Source organism: Schistocerca nitens, chromosome 8, assembly GCF_023898315.1.
Source record: "Schistocerca nitens isolate TAMUIC-IGC-003100 chromosome 8, iqSchNite1.1, whole genome shotgun sequence".
Taxonomy (NCBI): domain Eukaryota; kingdom Metazoa; phylum Arthropoda; class Insecta; order Orthoptera; family Acrididae; genus Schistocerca; species Schistocerca nitens.
In genome coordinates, this window is record NC_064621.1 from 439,813,402 (window position 1) to 439,830,188 (window position 16,787).

A 16,787-nucleotide genomic window follows, 5' to 3' on the forward strand; every position below is an offset into this window, starting at 1 on the left:
ATGTGAGATGCATGGCAAAGTATATTTCCCATTATTGCACATATTACAGTTTCTTCCTATTTCATTTACATGTGGAGCATGGGAAAAATGACTTCTAATGCCTCTGTTCATGCTGTATGTAATGTAGCAGAATGGGGCAGTATTAAACAAAGGATAAGATTCCACACATATTGAAGAGTGTGACACTATCACATAAAGTTTATTCAAAGTTATATATGTGCGTTAGTTTAAACTATGGCATTGTTAGCCTACTGTATTAATGAAAACTAGTTGACTTAAAATGAAATTAAAACATTTTTGACAAGTTTATGGAAATATTTTACTACAAATCAAAACTATGTTGAACAAAGTGTAAACATAAGGCCAGCTCATCCTTGGTAGAATTTACATGTGGCAGAGTAATAGCAATAATGATAGGGCCCACTGTAAAGACACATGATTAATGTTAGGAACAAAAGTTATGTTGCAGTAGTTGTAAAGTAATTAAGCCTTAATGGTGCCAACCACATATAAGCAAATCTATTTACCTCAGTGTGAGCCCATTTTCTCAGTCTCCTTCATTCATTACCAGCCATTTTTACAGTACTCCGTACTTATAATATAGATTCGGGAATAATAATAATATTTTTTTTTTTTTTTTAAAGACATGAATGAAGCTTATTATTTCCTCTTTAAATACACATCACTTATGGTGCCCTGCTTTGTAATCTTTCATAACCACAATCAAAACTAAAGAAGCTGTTTTCAGGTAGGAAAAAAAATTACCTTGTATGTTATAGAATATTTATTTACACAAATTACGGAGTTCATCTATTTACATACAGAGATCAGCAGCAATTGGTGTTATGCTTTCCCTGTCAGTTCTTGATTCCGAAATAATATGTATATGTTAAATGAATATGAATGACATTTACTGTAAGTGCAAAGAAATGAGAAAAGGAAGGATCACAATAATTTATTTTACCTGTGAATTTGCGCAGGAAGTATATGTGAAAAATATAAAAAATTACAGCAATTACCATACCTGATGCTGATTCAACATAAGTTGGATCTTCAGTACTGTCATTGCTGTCAAAAATATCACTCTGTGGGCTACTGCTTGACATGTTGCTTCATCTAAGAAAATGCTCACACTAGTGTTTCACAGTCTATTAGATATTGACTCTAATTAGTCATCTGTGAGATTATAAAGTTGACCTTTTAATCAAATACGCAATACACCATATTGCCAGGAACACACATCAAGAAAATCTTTTGGTTATACGTTAAAATCAACTACAGAAGTCTGTGACACATTCATCGAATTCAAAGCACGAGTAGAAAATTAAACTGGTCGAAAAATCAAAATACTTCAAGCAGACAATGGAAAAGAGTTTGTCAATCGGTACATGAAGTTATTTTTAAAGAGGAATGGAATTCAGCATGAAACAACAACTCCTTACACACCAGAACAGAATGGTGTTGCAGAACGCTTAAATTGGACAATCGTTGAAAATACAAGAACAATGTTAACAGATGCAGGTCTAAGTAGACAATTTTGGGCTGAAGCTGTAAACGCAGCAATTTATTTGAAGAATCGATCTCCAACAAAAGCTGTTAAGAATGTCACTCCTGAGGAATTATGGAGTGGTCGTCGGATAAATTTGAGTCATTTACGAATCTTTGGATGTTGAGCATTTAAACATATACCAAAAGTACCAAAAGAAAAAAGGACGAAATTAGAAGACAAATCTAAGGAACTTATCTCTGTTCGATATTGCGAAGATTCTAAAGCGTATCGTCTGATTGATCCAAATTCACCAAAAACAATTGTGAAAGCCCGTAATGTGCAGTTCATCGAAAACTCAAAGTGCACTTGTGGAAACAGTATTCCAAACAGTAACCCAATTGATGATAATCGTATAGACAGTCGTCAACTAGTGCCAGCACCTAACATCACTGAAGAGGCGACTGAACTGACACAACCTGCTGAAGTTGACAGAAATGCAGTTTATCTTGAATTAGCACAAAGTGACACTGAGAAAACAGTAAATAACAACGTACATAGTCATACAGAAGTTGCGCAGCCAGAAATACAACCAGAAATTAGAAAAATGACATAAGAATCAGTCCCGCTTAACTGTAAAACCCACCAAGACAAGCAGCTCGATGGATCCTTAAAACCCAGAAGCCAGTTTTGTGCTGCATGAGCTGGTGGTCACCTAAGCAGGTCAGATCAGAACTTTATTGCATCATGTGCTACTTGCTGATATAACAAGAGCTACGCTATGACACTGAGATCATGCAGCACAAAATGTGTTGTGGTACTTGATGCTGTTGCTAAGCTGGGCAACTAGAGACACCAAAATACTGACACAGCAGAAAGATGGAGTGGCCACAGTGTGGGTGGCCTGATTACCTCATGCCGAGGCCAAGGTGCTCTTATAGCTTGCGGGAAAGTAACCAGTATTGTAGCAAAACAACCATGTTCCAGGCCTGTATAAATATTCCTCTTTTTCAGTTAGAAGTATCTCAGTCTGCTGGCATCCAGCTATGAGGAGGGATCGGTAACAGTCATCAGTCTACTTATTTACAAGTTCCTTGGGTCTACATGCCTTCTTCTGTGCACTTAGACACTGCTCGTTGGGGCACTGTATTCATGGAGAGGCCAGTGTTGAGGGCTTGGTCCTTCTGCAGCCAGAAGATGTTTTTGTAGCCTCTAGTTCATGATTGAGGGCATCCAGCAGCTCATCTGCTCCCACTTGCATGATCAAACTACCTGCTGCCTGCAGTGTTTGCATGGGCAAACTCCACTGCTGATGGCTGCTCCTATTGTACACAGCCAATATCGTGATCATTCCTGTTCTGACTGCATATTTCTGAGGCTGCTAGCAGCATAAGTGACACAGTTTGCTGGCTTTGGAGGTCAGTGGCCATGTATGGTTTGTCAATACTCTCTCCTTGTAGCCTCATCAAGCCTCTAGCAGGCACCCATTCTCCATTCCACCACTGACCTAAGTCCTGGGCAGGTGGTTCGCCAACATCCTGACCTTGAGCTGCCCATCACCACCAACACCAACCATAATGGCTGGGCAGCCTGGTCGTTAATACATGATAACATAAATTGTTTCTGGTAATCCAGAATAGCAAGGACAAGACCAATGGTCAATAAATCATTTAATCACACAAAGGTTCCTTCCTATTCTGGAGCCCATTGAGGTTCACCCCTATCTTCAGTAAATGTGTCAAGGGTCTTGCTGTTTCTCCAATTTGTTGCAAAAATTTCCTTTAATAATTACATATTCCAAGACAGGACTTCCTCTGTTCTAGCCTTTGGAAACTCCCTCACAGCTTGTAGAAACTGAGAGTTGATTCACAGTCCCTCATGGCCAATGGTATGACCGAAATAGTGAACTTCTTTTAGTACAATATGACACTTTGCCAAACTCAGTGTTAGTTGTGCCACTCATCACTGAGTAAAGGTGACAAGTAACTGTACCACATGTCCTGGGCGTCCTTAGAAAAACTGTAATATCGTCCGGGTTATACCATGCACTGTTTCACTGTTTAACTTTTAAAAGACATAACACACTGTCCAATTAACACTGGAATGTCATCATTGCATGATTCAGTCAGAATGGCAGTTGCAGGTGCTGATAATAGCTGAATTGGACCGTCAGTGCCACCTTAGGTCGATCCTCTGGTGCTGCCAGTGCATGACATGATAGCTCCACTTCTAATGAACACTGACAGGCACTGTCCATCTTCCGTCAATGTCTTCTACACATTATAAACTGTAGCAAATAAAACACTGTACTTTATCCTGTTCTTCATTTTGCATCAAAGGCTCAACCACACACAAAGGATTAACTGGCATGTCTGCTCCCATGACCATACAGACTATCTTTCCCGTACCTTCTGATATTACAGAAGTCATTTCAAAAGTCCTTCACACTGCGCATATGAGACCATTACTGTGGCATTTTCAAATTGAAATTCATGTCAGCTGTGAGTGAGACTTTAAATGTGATGGTCATAAGTGTGTTTCCTGTTCCGCATGGCTATGTCATGAGTAATTCAGCTGAAACTGTGTCAAGTCAGATTACACACAGTGATCAGTGTTCCTACATCAAAATCGAATCCCTGCGTGGAAAGAACCCAGTGGAAATTTACAAAGCTTTGAGAGAGGTATGTGGGAACAGTGTAGTGGATCATAACACAGTATCATGATGGTCTGCTCAACCAAAGAAGTGGAAGGCCATCAACTCCAGCAGACTACACCTCTCAGTTTATTGTTAATGACATTGTGAGAAAGAATTGACAAAAAGACCTGTGAGGAAACTGCATATGAGGCCACAATGTCCGTCACTTCAGTTTACAGAATCATAACTGAAAAGTTAAAGATGAGAAAATTTGCTGCCAGATGTGGGCACATGACTGGAGCAAAGAGCAGAAAGCAGCATGCAAAAGCATCACAGAAGAATTGCTTCCAAGTTAATGAACAAAAAGAGAACAGTTCTTAAGGATTGTTGCACCTGATGAAACCTGGATATAAGATTTTGAGCCAGAACTGAAGTCTCAGTTGCCACAGTGGAAAATATCCAACTTTCCATGTCCAAAAAAATTCTGCCACCAGTATTCAAAGTTGAAACTGTTGATGATTTCTGATTATGACATGAATGGGGTCATAGCTACAAATAGGGGACGTCTGTAACAGGTGCATTCTACAAGCTGTTTCTGAAAAATGTTTTGCACCCAAAAAATCGTCAAAGAAGGCCTGGCATGATTTTCTGTTGGTGTCCTCATTTTGCACGATAATGCAAGACTGGATATTGCCCTATCTACATTAATGCAAGCGGTATATTGCCCTACCAGTGAGGAAAACACTTGACAGATATGCATAGGAAATAATTCCCCACTCATCTTACAGTTCTGCTATGGGCCCACCAGAGTCTGCTTTGCTTCCCAAACTAAAGAAACAACTCAGTGAAAACATTTTGATACAGTTGATGAAGCTTCCAGTGAAATGATCCAAGTAATTAGACAGCTCAATAATGAAGGTGCCCTTCCTAAATTCAGAAGTTGCCAAAACATTGGGAAGCTGCCATAAGCAAGAATGAAGATTATATTGATTGCCTATGATGGAGAGCTGCATCAAACCAGTCTCAGGACTGAAGACCACAACAAAAACAACATGAATATATTTTGTGAAGTAAATTACTTTCTTCAATTCTGTCTTACAACAGTGCACAGAACTTTTGAAATGATCCATATATATCCCATGAGTAGTATCTAAGAGACTTTGTATGCAGTTCAATCAGCTTCCCTGTTATCTACCATATTTTATGTGCTATAAGATGCATTTTTTTTCAAAAAATTGCCTTCAAAATTCAGGTGCATTTTCTACTCGAAATTAATATAAAAATGTCCAGTGTTTGATTTAAAATTCCCGCCAGTCTTAAAAGTGGCCATATATTTGTTGCCATTGGAAACCTATCTCTATCTGGCAACATTGGATTCAACTGGCAGCAGCTGTGCACTGATGCGACAAACATGAGTTGCGGGGATTCACAAGCTTGCCCATCACAAACTCAGAACACTAACTAGCCTAAGATGCATCATTGCAGTCTACAATGCCTGTGAAATGGAATTGAAAGATATTTGTGTTATCCATCACAGTACAACATATTTGTCAGTAGCTAGGTTCATAATGGAAAAAAAAGGTATTCTTAAGATGCGGGCTATAAACTGAAAGTAATAGCATATTCAGAAGAACATGGAATCAGAGCATCTGAGTGGCATTTCAGGCCTCCACCAACAGTAAAAAAACATGTGCATTTGGCAAGCTAGTAAAGAAGAACTGAAAAAAGTGAGGACGACTAAATGTGCAAATAGAGGACTGAATGCAAACTGGTCAGAACTAGAAGATGATTTATTGAAATGGATTCAAGGATACTGTCAAAATGGCATTGGAACTGATACAAAAATTATTCACACACGCACTCTTGTAAGTTAGTGCTACAGTAACTTAACAGACTTTAAGGGTAGAAATAGTTAGTGCCGCAGGTTTATGAAGCATCATAGACTTAGCATGCAAACCAAAACCAAAATATCCCAGAAAATGTCACAAGAGTATGAACAGAAAATATTATCTTTCCATTGCTTTATTATTTAACATTGAAAGAAAACCAGTGTAACTAAGCCAAATAGCAAATATGGATGAAACTTCTCTAACATTTGATGTGCTGAGTAACAGAACTGCCATGAAAGGTGTTAAAACTGCAGTTATAAAAGCAAGTGGGCGTGAAAAAAATCACCACATTGTTGTCCTTTGATGTTGTGGTAATGGTACTAAACTTAATAAAATGATCATTTTCAAGCACAAAATAATGTCAAAACCTTCTGAAATACTGTCAGGTGTTGTTGTTCATGTACATGACAAGGATTGGATGAACGAGGCTGGTATGAAATTATGGATCAACAGAACGTGGGAAAGAAGGAAAGGTGCTTTATCATAGAAGACTTCTCTTCTTCTGCTAGACCAGTTTTAGTAGTCATTTGAAAAATTCTGTGAAAGAGAAACTGATACTTGGAAATACAGAGCTTGCTGTTATACCTTACTTCACAATTGCAACCTCAATAACCATTTAAAGTTTATATGAAAGAGGAATGGAACAAATGGATGATAGGTGAAACCCAACATGGATTCACACTGAAGGGAGCTTTAAAATGACCTACAATCAAACAAGTGTGTCAGTCGATAAAACAGTCAAGGTCTAGAGTGAGAGAAGACATTATTGTAAAATATTTCAGGAAGTGCGGCATAAGTAATGCTCTTAATGGCAGTGAAAACCATCTTATGTAGGAAGATGATGATGAAGAGAAAGAATAAGAAGAAGAAGAAAGTTCATATGGCAATTTGCAGCGATTTTAAAAGTCAGTTCAGTTTTATAAACTCAGACTTTTTTTTTCATTCTGGCTTTGCAATCTAATAATAAAAACTGTAAAAATATTATTTTTTATTTTAAAAATAGCCAGCCAAACAATAATGTACCACTGAGTCTGCATGTGTGCTAGTATTCACTGGGAATGCTGTACAGTAGCTGCACTAATTCCTCCTTCATTTAACATTGGAATGCAAGATCTTGCCTGTGGGTCTCACTGACAAGTTTGGATATCCTCCTGTCAGCATTCTCATTCAGAGTGTCGAACCTGTTTACACTTCTTATGTTGCAACTTCCTACAATGATGCTGAACATGTCCAGCTGAACACATGTAGCACATAATCTGGTATTAAAAACTGCTTTCCCCTCTCTAGGCTTGGTCAATGCGTCAATCTTGATCAAAGCTGGCGCAATTGTAACAGCCTTGTTTAAAGTTTGTGCAAGCTCCTTCCAACTTTACACAGTGTCACCACAAACAAATTCCACAAAAACGCATCTAGGGCCCTTTGTACTGACTCTTGTAAAATGGCCTTATTGGCATTGTCGTCAAATATCAATTCTACGTATTAGTGTTCAATTTTCCTTACTTTAACCACAAAACTGTTCACAGTGTCCCCCCCCCCTCCTCCTTTGTATCTGAGTTAGTGAAAGTTGTTCCCAATAGTATCTAGATATGTTCTTTGTTCTGTATTGCTCCACTTGTCCTTAGCGCAAATTCTGGGGCATTTTGCAACCTGTCATAATGCGCTCACCTGATAATTTCAGTTGAGCAATATTTAAAAATTGCTCTTCATTCCAGTTCCCTAATTTTCTAGCTGTATGTGACTTTAAAAATAATTATTAAGAAAAAGAATCATCCCCAGGTTTACTCGAAAATGGAATCACAAATGAGGCTGTGCTTCCCTCTAGGGCAGGTGGGGCATGTTAGGAATTTATTGTTCCCTTCTTTTCCACCCTAGCCTATCTCCCAACTTTATCCACATCATCAGTCCACATTTAAGCTAACTGTTTCAGCAAATGCCGAATTGTTTCCTGAGTAGACACTGTTTCATCTATTAGTACCAGACTCATACAACATATACCCCCCCCCCCCCCTCCCTGCCAAAAAAAAAAAAAAATCAACAGTCTGCCAATGGTGGTGTAACTTTTCATTTCTGCAACTGTACAAATCACATGCTTTTTAGGCAAAGAACTCATTGAACCATGTTCCGACCACATTTTCATCCAGAAAGGAAGTTCCTTGAAGGGTTTTTGATAGAGAGCAGAAAAGATGAAAACCTGAGGGTGCAAGATCAGGAGAGTAAGGTGGGTCTGAAGGACTTCCCAATGCAACAACTGTCCATTGTTTTTTGTCAATTTAGCAAAATGTGAGTGGCCTTTATTGTTGAGTAGCATCAGTTCACACTGTTTTCCTGGTCATTGTTCTTGGATTGCAGCTGCAAGATGTCTTAGTTGTTGACAATAGATGTTAGCAGTGATGGTTACACCTTGAGGAAGCATTTTTTAGTACATCATACTGTCACTGTTCCACCAGATGCATAACATTATCATTTGTGGATGCATGCAGGTCTTTGAACAGGGACTTGCTGCTCTGTATGGGCTCAACCATTCCTTTCTTTTCCTTATGTTAACATAAAGGCACAATTTCTTCTCAGCAGTAATGACACAGGATAGGAATATTGGTGTTGTCCATGAGTTAGTTGATGACAAGGAAGCAGAATCCACATATGGCCACCCACTGATTTTTGTGACTTTATCATAGAACATGCGGTACCCATACACCCAATTTTTGAACCTTCCTCATTGCATGCGGATGTAACAAGATTGTGTAATAATCACAATTCATCATATTTCCCTGTTCTCTAGAACACTGATGTGGATCATTGTGGTTTAGTGCAATTAAATGATCTTCATCAAACCCAGCAGATCTTCCTGGATGTGGAGAGTCTCTAATGTCAAAACGATTCTCCTTAAAATGAGAAAACCGTATTATCCTCTGGCACTAATGTTTCTGGCTGTCTCTGCTGCTGTCACCCCTCTATTGAATTCAAACACAAGAATATGTCATAAATGTTCCAATTTCTCCACTTGGCACTCCATTTTCTATCGTCCACACCTCCATTCACTATCTCCAAATGACAATATGTAAACTCAGATAGCAACCGTGAACTACAAATAAGAGATGGCAATTGATAAATAAACCCATGGCAACTGGAACATCAACATGCGAAACAGACATGATACAAACTTGTGCACCAACCTAATAGAAAAATTTTAAAATTGGTGTTAAATTATGCATTCTTGTCAAAAAACACTGCCACTGTCATTGTCATCATTCCAACCTCCAACAGATCTTCTGTTATCGCTTGTAAAGAGACATAGGATAATGCAACCACTTGTAATGGGCATGGGTAGGCTGTGAGTGAGTGATTCTCTGGTGGAGGTGGAAGATAGTGTAGAAGATACAACCACCCAGTGTTGACAAATAATTTGTTGACTTCTATGTTCAATAAGTGTAACAGCTTCCACAAGAGATGGATGGCAATGTTCACTTGGTGCACCCAGGATGGGACAGGCTAGCAAGGATGTGCTGATTCAGCACTTTTATCAGTATTGCTCGGCAGAGACCTTGCCAATATTGCATTGTTCGGCTCAGTGCTGTGTCAGGGGGAGGCAACTCTGCCCTCATATCTGCAGCTGGAATGAGACAATATTCAGCCAAGCGACAGCCAGCTGCATTGCCCAGGGTCAAGCCATTGAGCAATGCTGGAGGGTGATCTCTGGACCTGGTGGGCCGTGGAGGCTCAGAGATGAGAGAACATTAGCTGTGCATGAACCTCCAGCTGGCTGCCTCTTCAAGATGGTGGCATCAAGGTCAAAACAACACAAACAGCAGATGCCAAATTGAAGCGCAGCTTTGGCAATATGCTCTGCCTGGCCCAGTGGCCAAGGTGAGGCAGATCTCATAACAACTGAGTACACATATGTTGACCTGCCAAGTGCTGTAAAAAGTCTTGAAACCCCAGTTATTGCCTCAGTGCCCAGGTCACAAGTGCAGAGCTACTGATATGGTCTAACTGCTGCACTTGTGGGTGGAGGCAGGAGCCCAGACTTTGACAAAAGGCCCTGGCTTTTGCTCATGCCAATACATCTCGTGTATCAGTCCTTCTACTTTCTAATAGAGCTCAGTTTTATTCTAGCAAATATTAATGTTATCAATAGCAAGTCTCTAACTGTAGTATTAGGAGTGACCATTCAGTATTCCAAGAAGTCCTCCAAAGCAAGTTCCACGTAACTAAAGATGGTGATTTGGTGGAAATGATTGTTTCAAGTGCACAGGAAGTCGGTGGCCTATGCCAAAAAAATAAACAACCAAAGAAATTCAGTGCCAAAACTGAAACCCTTTTACAACAGAGAAGAGAAATGAAAATCCAAACCGATCGTGACATGGTAGCGTATTCCGAACTATGCAAGGCAGTGCAAAGAGAAATGAAAACTGACATACAGAAATTCACTGAAGACACCTTACGAGCAAACTTGGAGAACAAGAAAAGTTTAAAGTCAGCCAAACGCAAACTCACAATCGGTAAAAAGCAGATTATCGCAGCAGATGGAAATGACAGTCGAGTCACTGAAAAGGAGGAGGTTTTGAAGTTCAGAGACATTTATAGCAATTTGTGTAGCAATCCAAGGGAAAATTTGAATGTATCTAAATTAAATGATGTACCTGGTGTTCCAGATATACTCCCATCGGAAGTCAAGTGTGCTCTAGATAGCATGAAAAAGGGAACAGTGCCGGGTGATTATGAGCTCAGTGTTGACATCCTCAAACTGGCAGGAGAGGTAACAATAAATCACTTGGCAAAAGTATTTACTTCCTGCCTGCACTATGCTTCAATCCCACTGTCGTGGAACAAGGCTAAGATTATTTTGATACACAAGAAAGAAAGTATTCACAATATTAAAAACTACCATCCTATCAGCTTGCTCTCAATTTTGTACAAAATTTTCTCAAAGATCTTGTTAAACCGAATTAGTTCCACCCTGGACTCAGCCCAACCTATAGAACAAGCAGGATTCCGAAGCAATTTTAGCACTATTGACCACATTCTGACCGTTAGTGAAGTGATAAGCAGAACAAATGAATACCAACTGCCTCTCTGCATTGCCTTTGTTGACTTTGAAAAGGCATTTGACTCCATTACCCATGCAGCTCTCCTCCAAGCTTTGAGTGAGCAAGGAGTGGGAGCAGCATACATTGAAGTGCTCAGGAAAATCTATGAGAATTCTTCAGCTTATGTTAACATCGGCGAATCAACTCAAGAATTCCGCATCATGAGAGATGTCAAGCAAGGCGATCCCATCTCCCCAAAACTGTTCTCTGCTGTATTGGAAAAGGCTATGTCAAAGCTGAGTTGGGAAGGTAAGGGAATTATAATTAATGGAAGAAGGCTTACCAACTTAAGATTTGCTGATGATATTGCCTTACTGGCCAAAGACTTTGCAGAGCTCCAAAACTTAGTTACAGATCTTCTATCGGAATCTCAGCTGGTGGGCTTGAACATGAACCTTTCCAAAACAAAAGTAATGACCAACAAATGGGTCCCAGCTGGAGATGTGAAAGTCAAGGACAGTCTATTACAGTATGTCTACCTTGGCCAGATTATAAATATGAAGGGAGACATAAGGTCAGAAATCTATTGATGCATCAAGCTTGGCTGGCAAGCATTTGGGAAGAATTCAACAGTATTCAGATCAAAAATGTCAGTAAATCTGAAGAAAGCAGTATTTGATCAATGCATTCTTCCTGTGATGACGTATGGCTGTGAGACATGGACACTGAACTCATTCACAAAAGGGAAACTTAGGACAGCACAGAGAGCCATGGAGAGATCAATGCTGGGCTATACAAGAAAGGATAGGAAAAGGGCAGATGACATCCGGTCTGTGACAAAGGTTAAGGACATCTTAGAGACAGCAGTTTCCGTGAAATGGCAGTGGGCTGGCCACATTGAAAGAAGAAAAGACAACAGATGGACAAAGCTAGTACTGGAGTGGAGTCAGAGAGAGCACTGGAGGCCTAGAGGAAGACCACCAGACAGATGGGACAAAGACATCAAGAAGATCGCTGGTAACACCTGGCAGAGAACTGCCCAAGACCATCCCACTTGGAGAAGACTGCTGAAAGCCTACCTGAATCCATGACTCAAAGAGGCCACATCTTTTAATGATTGAATTGGCTGATGATGATGATGATGATGATGATTCAGTATTTACTAGTAGTAATAAGATAACCAGGAATACCTATGTTGGTAAAAGCAGCAGCAAAGGACAGAAACTGTGGAGAATGGAATGTGTATAACAGTTAATTAGGGCATAGTAGGTATGCAGAAATGTAATACTGACACTCAAAAGAGGAGATGCTACATATCCTCAACCCATTTAATAGACTGAACTGTAAAAAACGTGTGTGTGTGTGTGTGTGTGTGTTTTATTGTAAATTTCAGAACTAAAGTTGCAACATATCTGGAAACACACATTTCACATTTGACCATTCATTAACCTAATAGAACACGCTTGCTCCAGTATTGGGGAAAAGGCTTGGAGATGCAGCACAAGAGTTACATACAGTTCTGCTCCAGACGTAACTGGGAGGGACAGGGCCAACATTATGATGCTACAAGATCATAGTGACAGCTGAATACCTCTTAGTGATGAAATTTAATGTGGATTAAAATTTGAAATTGCTTATGTGGCTCAGACAGAAGCATGTAGTACCAAACATAAAAAGTTAACCAGAATATTATGATCACATGATGTCATTCGCACCTGTTGAAACAACTCACAGTAAATAAGATTTCTTGTCACCTCTGTAAAAGGAATCCTTCATACACTAACTTCAAGAAAATCTACAATATCAGTGGTTAGTTGTAAGTGAGTAACTTGGGTGCAGTGCCAAATCTGAAAGTATTCTGCTTCCTGCCCCTTGATGAAAGATGATAATGATTGTAAAAGAAGGTGCCTTCAAACTGTCAGTCCTCAAACTTATATGAAGAGACAACTGAAGAAATAAAAGAGTATGAAGTCATTGAATTATAGTATTTAAACAAAGTGCTTATTGAAAAAGGAGAAGAAGCAGTTGTTTGAAATTCATCTCTGACAACTCATGTTCCTCTTCCTCCTCCTCACCCTCACCCTCTTGATATCACACATAATCCTTATTGCATGCTCTGTGCAACAGACACTTTTTTCCTCAGTGAAGAGTTACTCCAAAATATGATGCCATAAGGCATTTGTGAATGAAAACACAAAAAAGTAAGTCAACCTCTTGACATTTTCATCTCCAAAATCTGATGTTATCCATAATGCAAAACTCGCAGTGTTTAGATGTTTAAGAAGATCTGTAACATGTGACTTTCAAATCATGTACTTATCAATTCAAAAACCTGAGAATTTAGAATATCCTATTTCATTGATTGACTAACTATACTCTGTTTAAAATTACTTGAGAGTTGACGTCTATCACTTGGCACCAGAGTGTTACAACATTGGATACCACTCAGTTAAAGTTGACACGCAAATATGAATCATCACTTCACAAGTAGTGAAATACTATTAATGCAACATGGAGAAATGTTGGATGCTGCTGCCATCAGGGGTGGCGGAAACGCAAGGTGATCTGTCCACAGCGATTTTAAATGACCAACAACTGAACTGCGGCAGACAATGCATTTTGTAGTCCTGAATTTCCATTCGTGTCCTAGCCTAATCACAATCTGTTTTTGCGAAATATGTCCAAGAAAAGGGCGGTCAGCAACCTGCAGCAGAACTATTAATTATGCTCTCTTTGCAAATGTCAATTAAAGATGACCAGTACAGCCAGACTCCAGACAGAAAAAAAACAGGTTCAGTGCTAAAATTGAACTGTAACATGTTGCTTTTTCCAAGCAAGCTGATGCAGATAGATTCCAAATGAAAAAAGAATGATAGGAAGAAAAATATGATGATTAAAAAGATGTGATAAAAGCTTAAAAATAAATAGTTACATGGAAACCAGTTAATTGAAAATAATAATAATTGGAGTCATTTTGATAAAGATTTAAAAATAAAAAAAAAAATTCATCACTTTGTGGCATTCAAAGCTATGACTTATGTTTCTCAACCCAAAGCTCTAACACTGCACTGCAGAAGATCTACAGAATATATTGTTAGATTTACATATCTATATGATCAGCTCCAATGATCATTTGCTGCCTTCAAAACCCTCAGTTTCATGCCATGCCATATGAGGTTAACCTATAGTAAGTCAGTCCCTGTGATTATAATAACTGAATATGTGAAGCCAAATTGCGTCGTGTGCAAAAGAATCCAATAGTCTTTGGCTAATAATGTGTACAAAATGTGTGTTATTGCATTGCCATCATTTAGTGGGTTTTGTTTTGGTTGTGTTTGGGTTGTGTTTATGATGTGTATTGTTGTTGTGGTCTTCAGTCCTGAGACTGGTTTGATGCAGCTCTCCATGCTACTCTATCCTGTGCAAGCTTCTTCATCTCCCAGTACCTACTGCAGCCTACATCCTTCTGAATCTGCATAGTGTACTCACCTCTTGGTCTCCCTCTATGATTTTTACCCTTCACACTGCCCTCCAGTACTAAATTGGTGATCCCTTGATGCATCAGAACATGTACTACCAACTGATCCCTTCTTCTAGTCAAGTTGTGCCACAAACTCCTCTTCTCCCCAATTCTATCCAATACCTCCTCATTAGTTATGTGATCTACCCATCTAATCTTCAGCATTCTTCTGTAGCACCACATTTCGAAAGCTTCTATTCTCTTCTTGTCTAAACTATTTATCGTCCACGTTTCACTTCCATACATGGCTACACCCCATACAAATACTTTCAGAAACAACTTCCTAACACTTAAATCAATACTCGATGTTCACAAATTTCTCTTCTTCAGAAACGCTTTCCTTGCCATTGCCAGGCTAGTAATGAAATGCAAAATTAAAGGCCGGACCCAGGATTTGTGATCCAAACACAACAAGAAAAAAAGCCAGATAAGAAACTGGAAGACCGCTTGTTTTGGCAGTTTGGCAGTGACAAACAATTCAGTTGTGCTGTTGAGCGCTCTGATTGGAGGGAGACACCTCCAACATGTGAAGTGGCAACAATCAAGTAATTTTAACCAGACTGTAGCTAACTTACCATGATTAGAGTATCAACTTGGTGGAGATAATGCTGGTGACATTGTCTTGAGTTCAGGCTCAAGGCGTGTGTGATCTGCGTAGAGGATCACAAAAAATAGTTCATTGGTGGGTTTTTCATTTATATATGAAGTGTGAGATATCAAAGATACTTTTGTCACATCTAATATTAAAGATAATTTGGCCAATGTAGTTCTTAAGTGCCTCACTTCTCACAACTGCTGGAGAGTAGAAGATGATTGTACAGTGAAGACACTGATTTACGAATTATTCTTTACTTATTGTTGAGGAATTCCCAATTTGATGTGGAGCCTATTTCCAAAATGTAATTTTTTTCTTTCTTTCTTTTGAATTAATTTTCATATTATTTGAAATTTAAGTGTTTGGATTAATCATGTTTGTACTGCATCAGTTTGGCACACAGTATATATGTTGCTTATACCATTTTTCACTTTTCAGTTATTTTAATCGGCAAGAGATTAATGTCGTTATGAAATATGTGGAAGCTCTGTTTGAAGAACGCCTGAGTGGCTACAAAGTTCAGGAAAGAGATATAGGGATTATAACACCATATAGGCTACAGGTAAACCTATAGTTGTTTGTTATTCAGCTATGCAATGAGTGTCATTTTTATACTATCTTGAAACACATGTTATTATTATTACTTCTGCTAAAATTTTACCCTTTTAACAAAGGTTCACTTCTATAAAACTTAGTCCCATGTTTATTCTTACAAAAAAAGCTCTGGAATAGGTACAATCTTTGCATGTATACAAAAGAAATTCATTTCATGGATTATATGTTGTATTAACTATGTGTGCTACAGGTACACAAATTTCGGGAGTTACTGCGAAAGAAGAATTGGCAAAGGACAACTGTTGGATCAGTTGAAGAATTTCAAGGACAGGAGAGGCTTATTATTGTCATATCTACAGTACGCTCTAGTGTAGAGCTGCTAGATGATGACTATAAGCATCATCTTGGGTTCCTGAAAAATCCAAAGGTTTGTTATTAATTTTATTTTATTGGCATTTAGTAGCAGCCATTCACTTATAAACTAAAATATCATGACCACTGCCCAAGGCAAGATTGAATCCCATCTAGTGATCTTGTGTGCACACGAAATGGAAAGGAAAGTATATAAGCAGAGCAGAACAGAGGCAAATGGGGAATCATTCTAGCAATGATACAGGCCACAAATGGAGAAATCCACTGACATAAGCAACTTTGATGCAAGGCAGATTCTTATGGCCTATCACCTAGGAGTAAGCACCTCAGAAACAGCAAAACTTTTTGACTGTCTGCTGTGTTATGAAAATCAATGGGAAGTGGTTGAAGGATGGCGAAACCATAAGGAGGCAGTGAGGTGTTTAACATGGAGGTCAGACGCTTGCCCACCCTGTAAAGCAGGATAGCGATATGTGGCAGATCTGACAACAGAGTACTGTGCTGCTGTAGAAACTAGTGTTGCAGACCACACTGTTGGGTGTGGGGCTCTGCAGCAGATCTCATGTTGAACCAGTGAGGTGATCAATTACGATTGCAGTAGGCATAAGATCATCAAGATGTGCAGATGCAAGTCCTGTAGGTGAACCTCTGCTTGAATCGTGCACCGCACAACAGACATAACCCTTGGGGGCAGTATTATGCTGTAGG

At 39.1% G+C, this 16,787-nt stretch overlaps 1 protein-coding gene across 3 annotated transcripts in view; it reads left to right on the forward strand.

Annotated features, from left to right (window-relative positions):
• Positions 1 to 16,787, forward strand: part of LOC126198992 (putative helicase mov-10-B.1) — a 418,198-nt gene that overhangs the window by 352,938 nt on the left and 48,473 nt on the right. For all 3 annotated transcript variants that reach the window (XM_049935664.1, XM_049935663.1, XM_049935665.1), the window contains 2 exons: positions 15,591 to 15,714; positions 15,958 to 16,134. In XM_049935664.1, the coding sequence (XP_049791621.1) occupies positions 15,591 to 15,714; positions 15,958 to 16,134 (301 nt within the window). The remainder of the gene's footprint in view (positions 1 to 15,590; positions 15,715 to 15,957; positions 16,135 to 16,787) is intronic.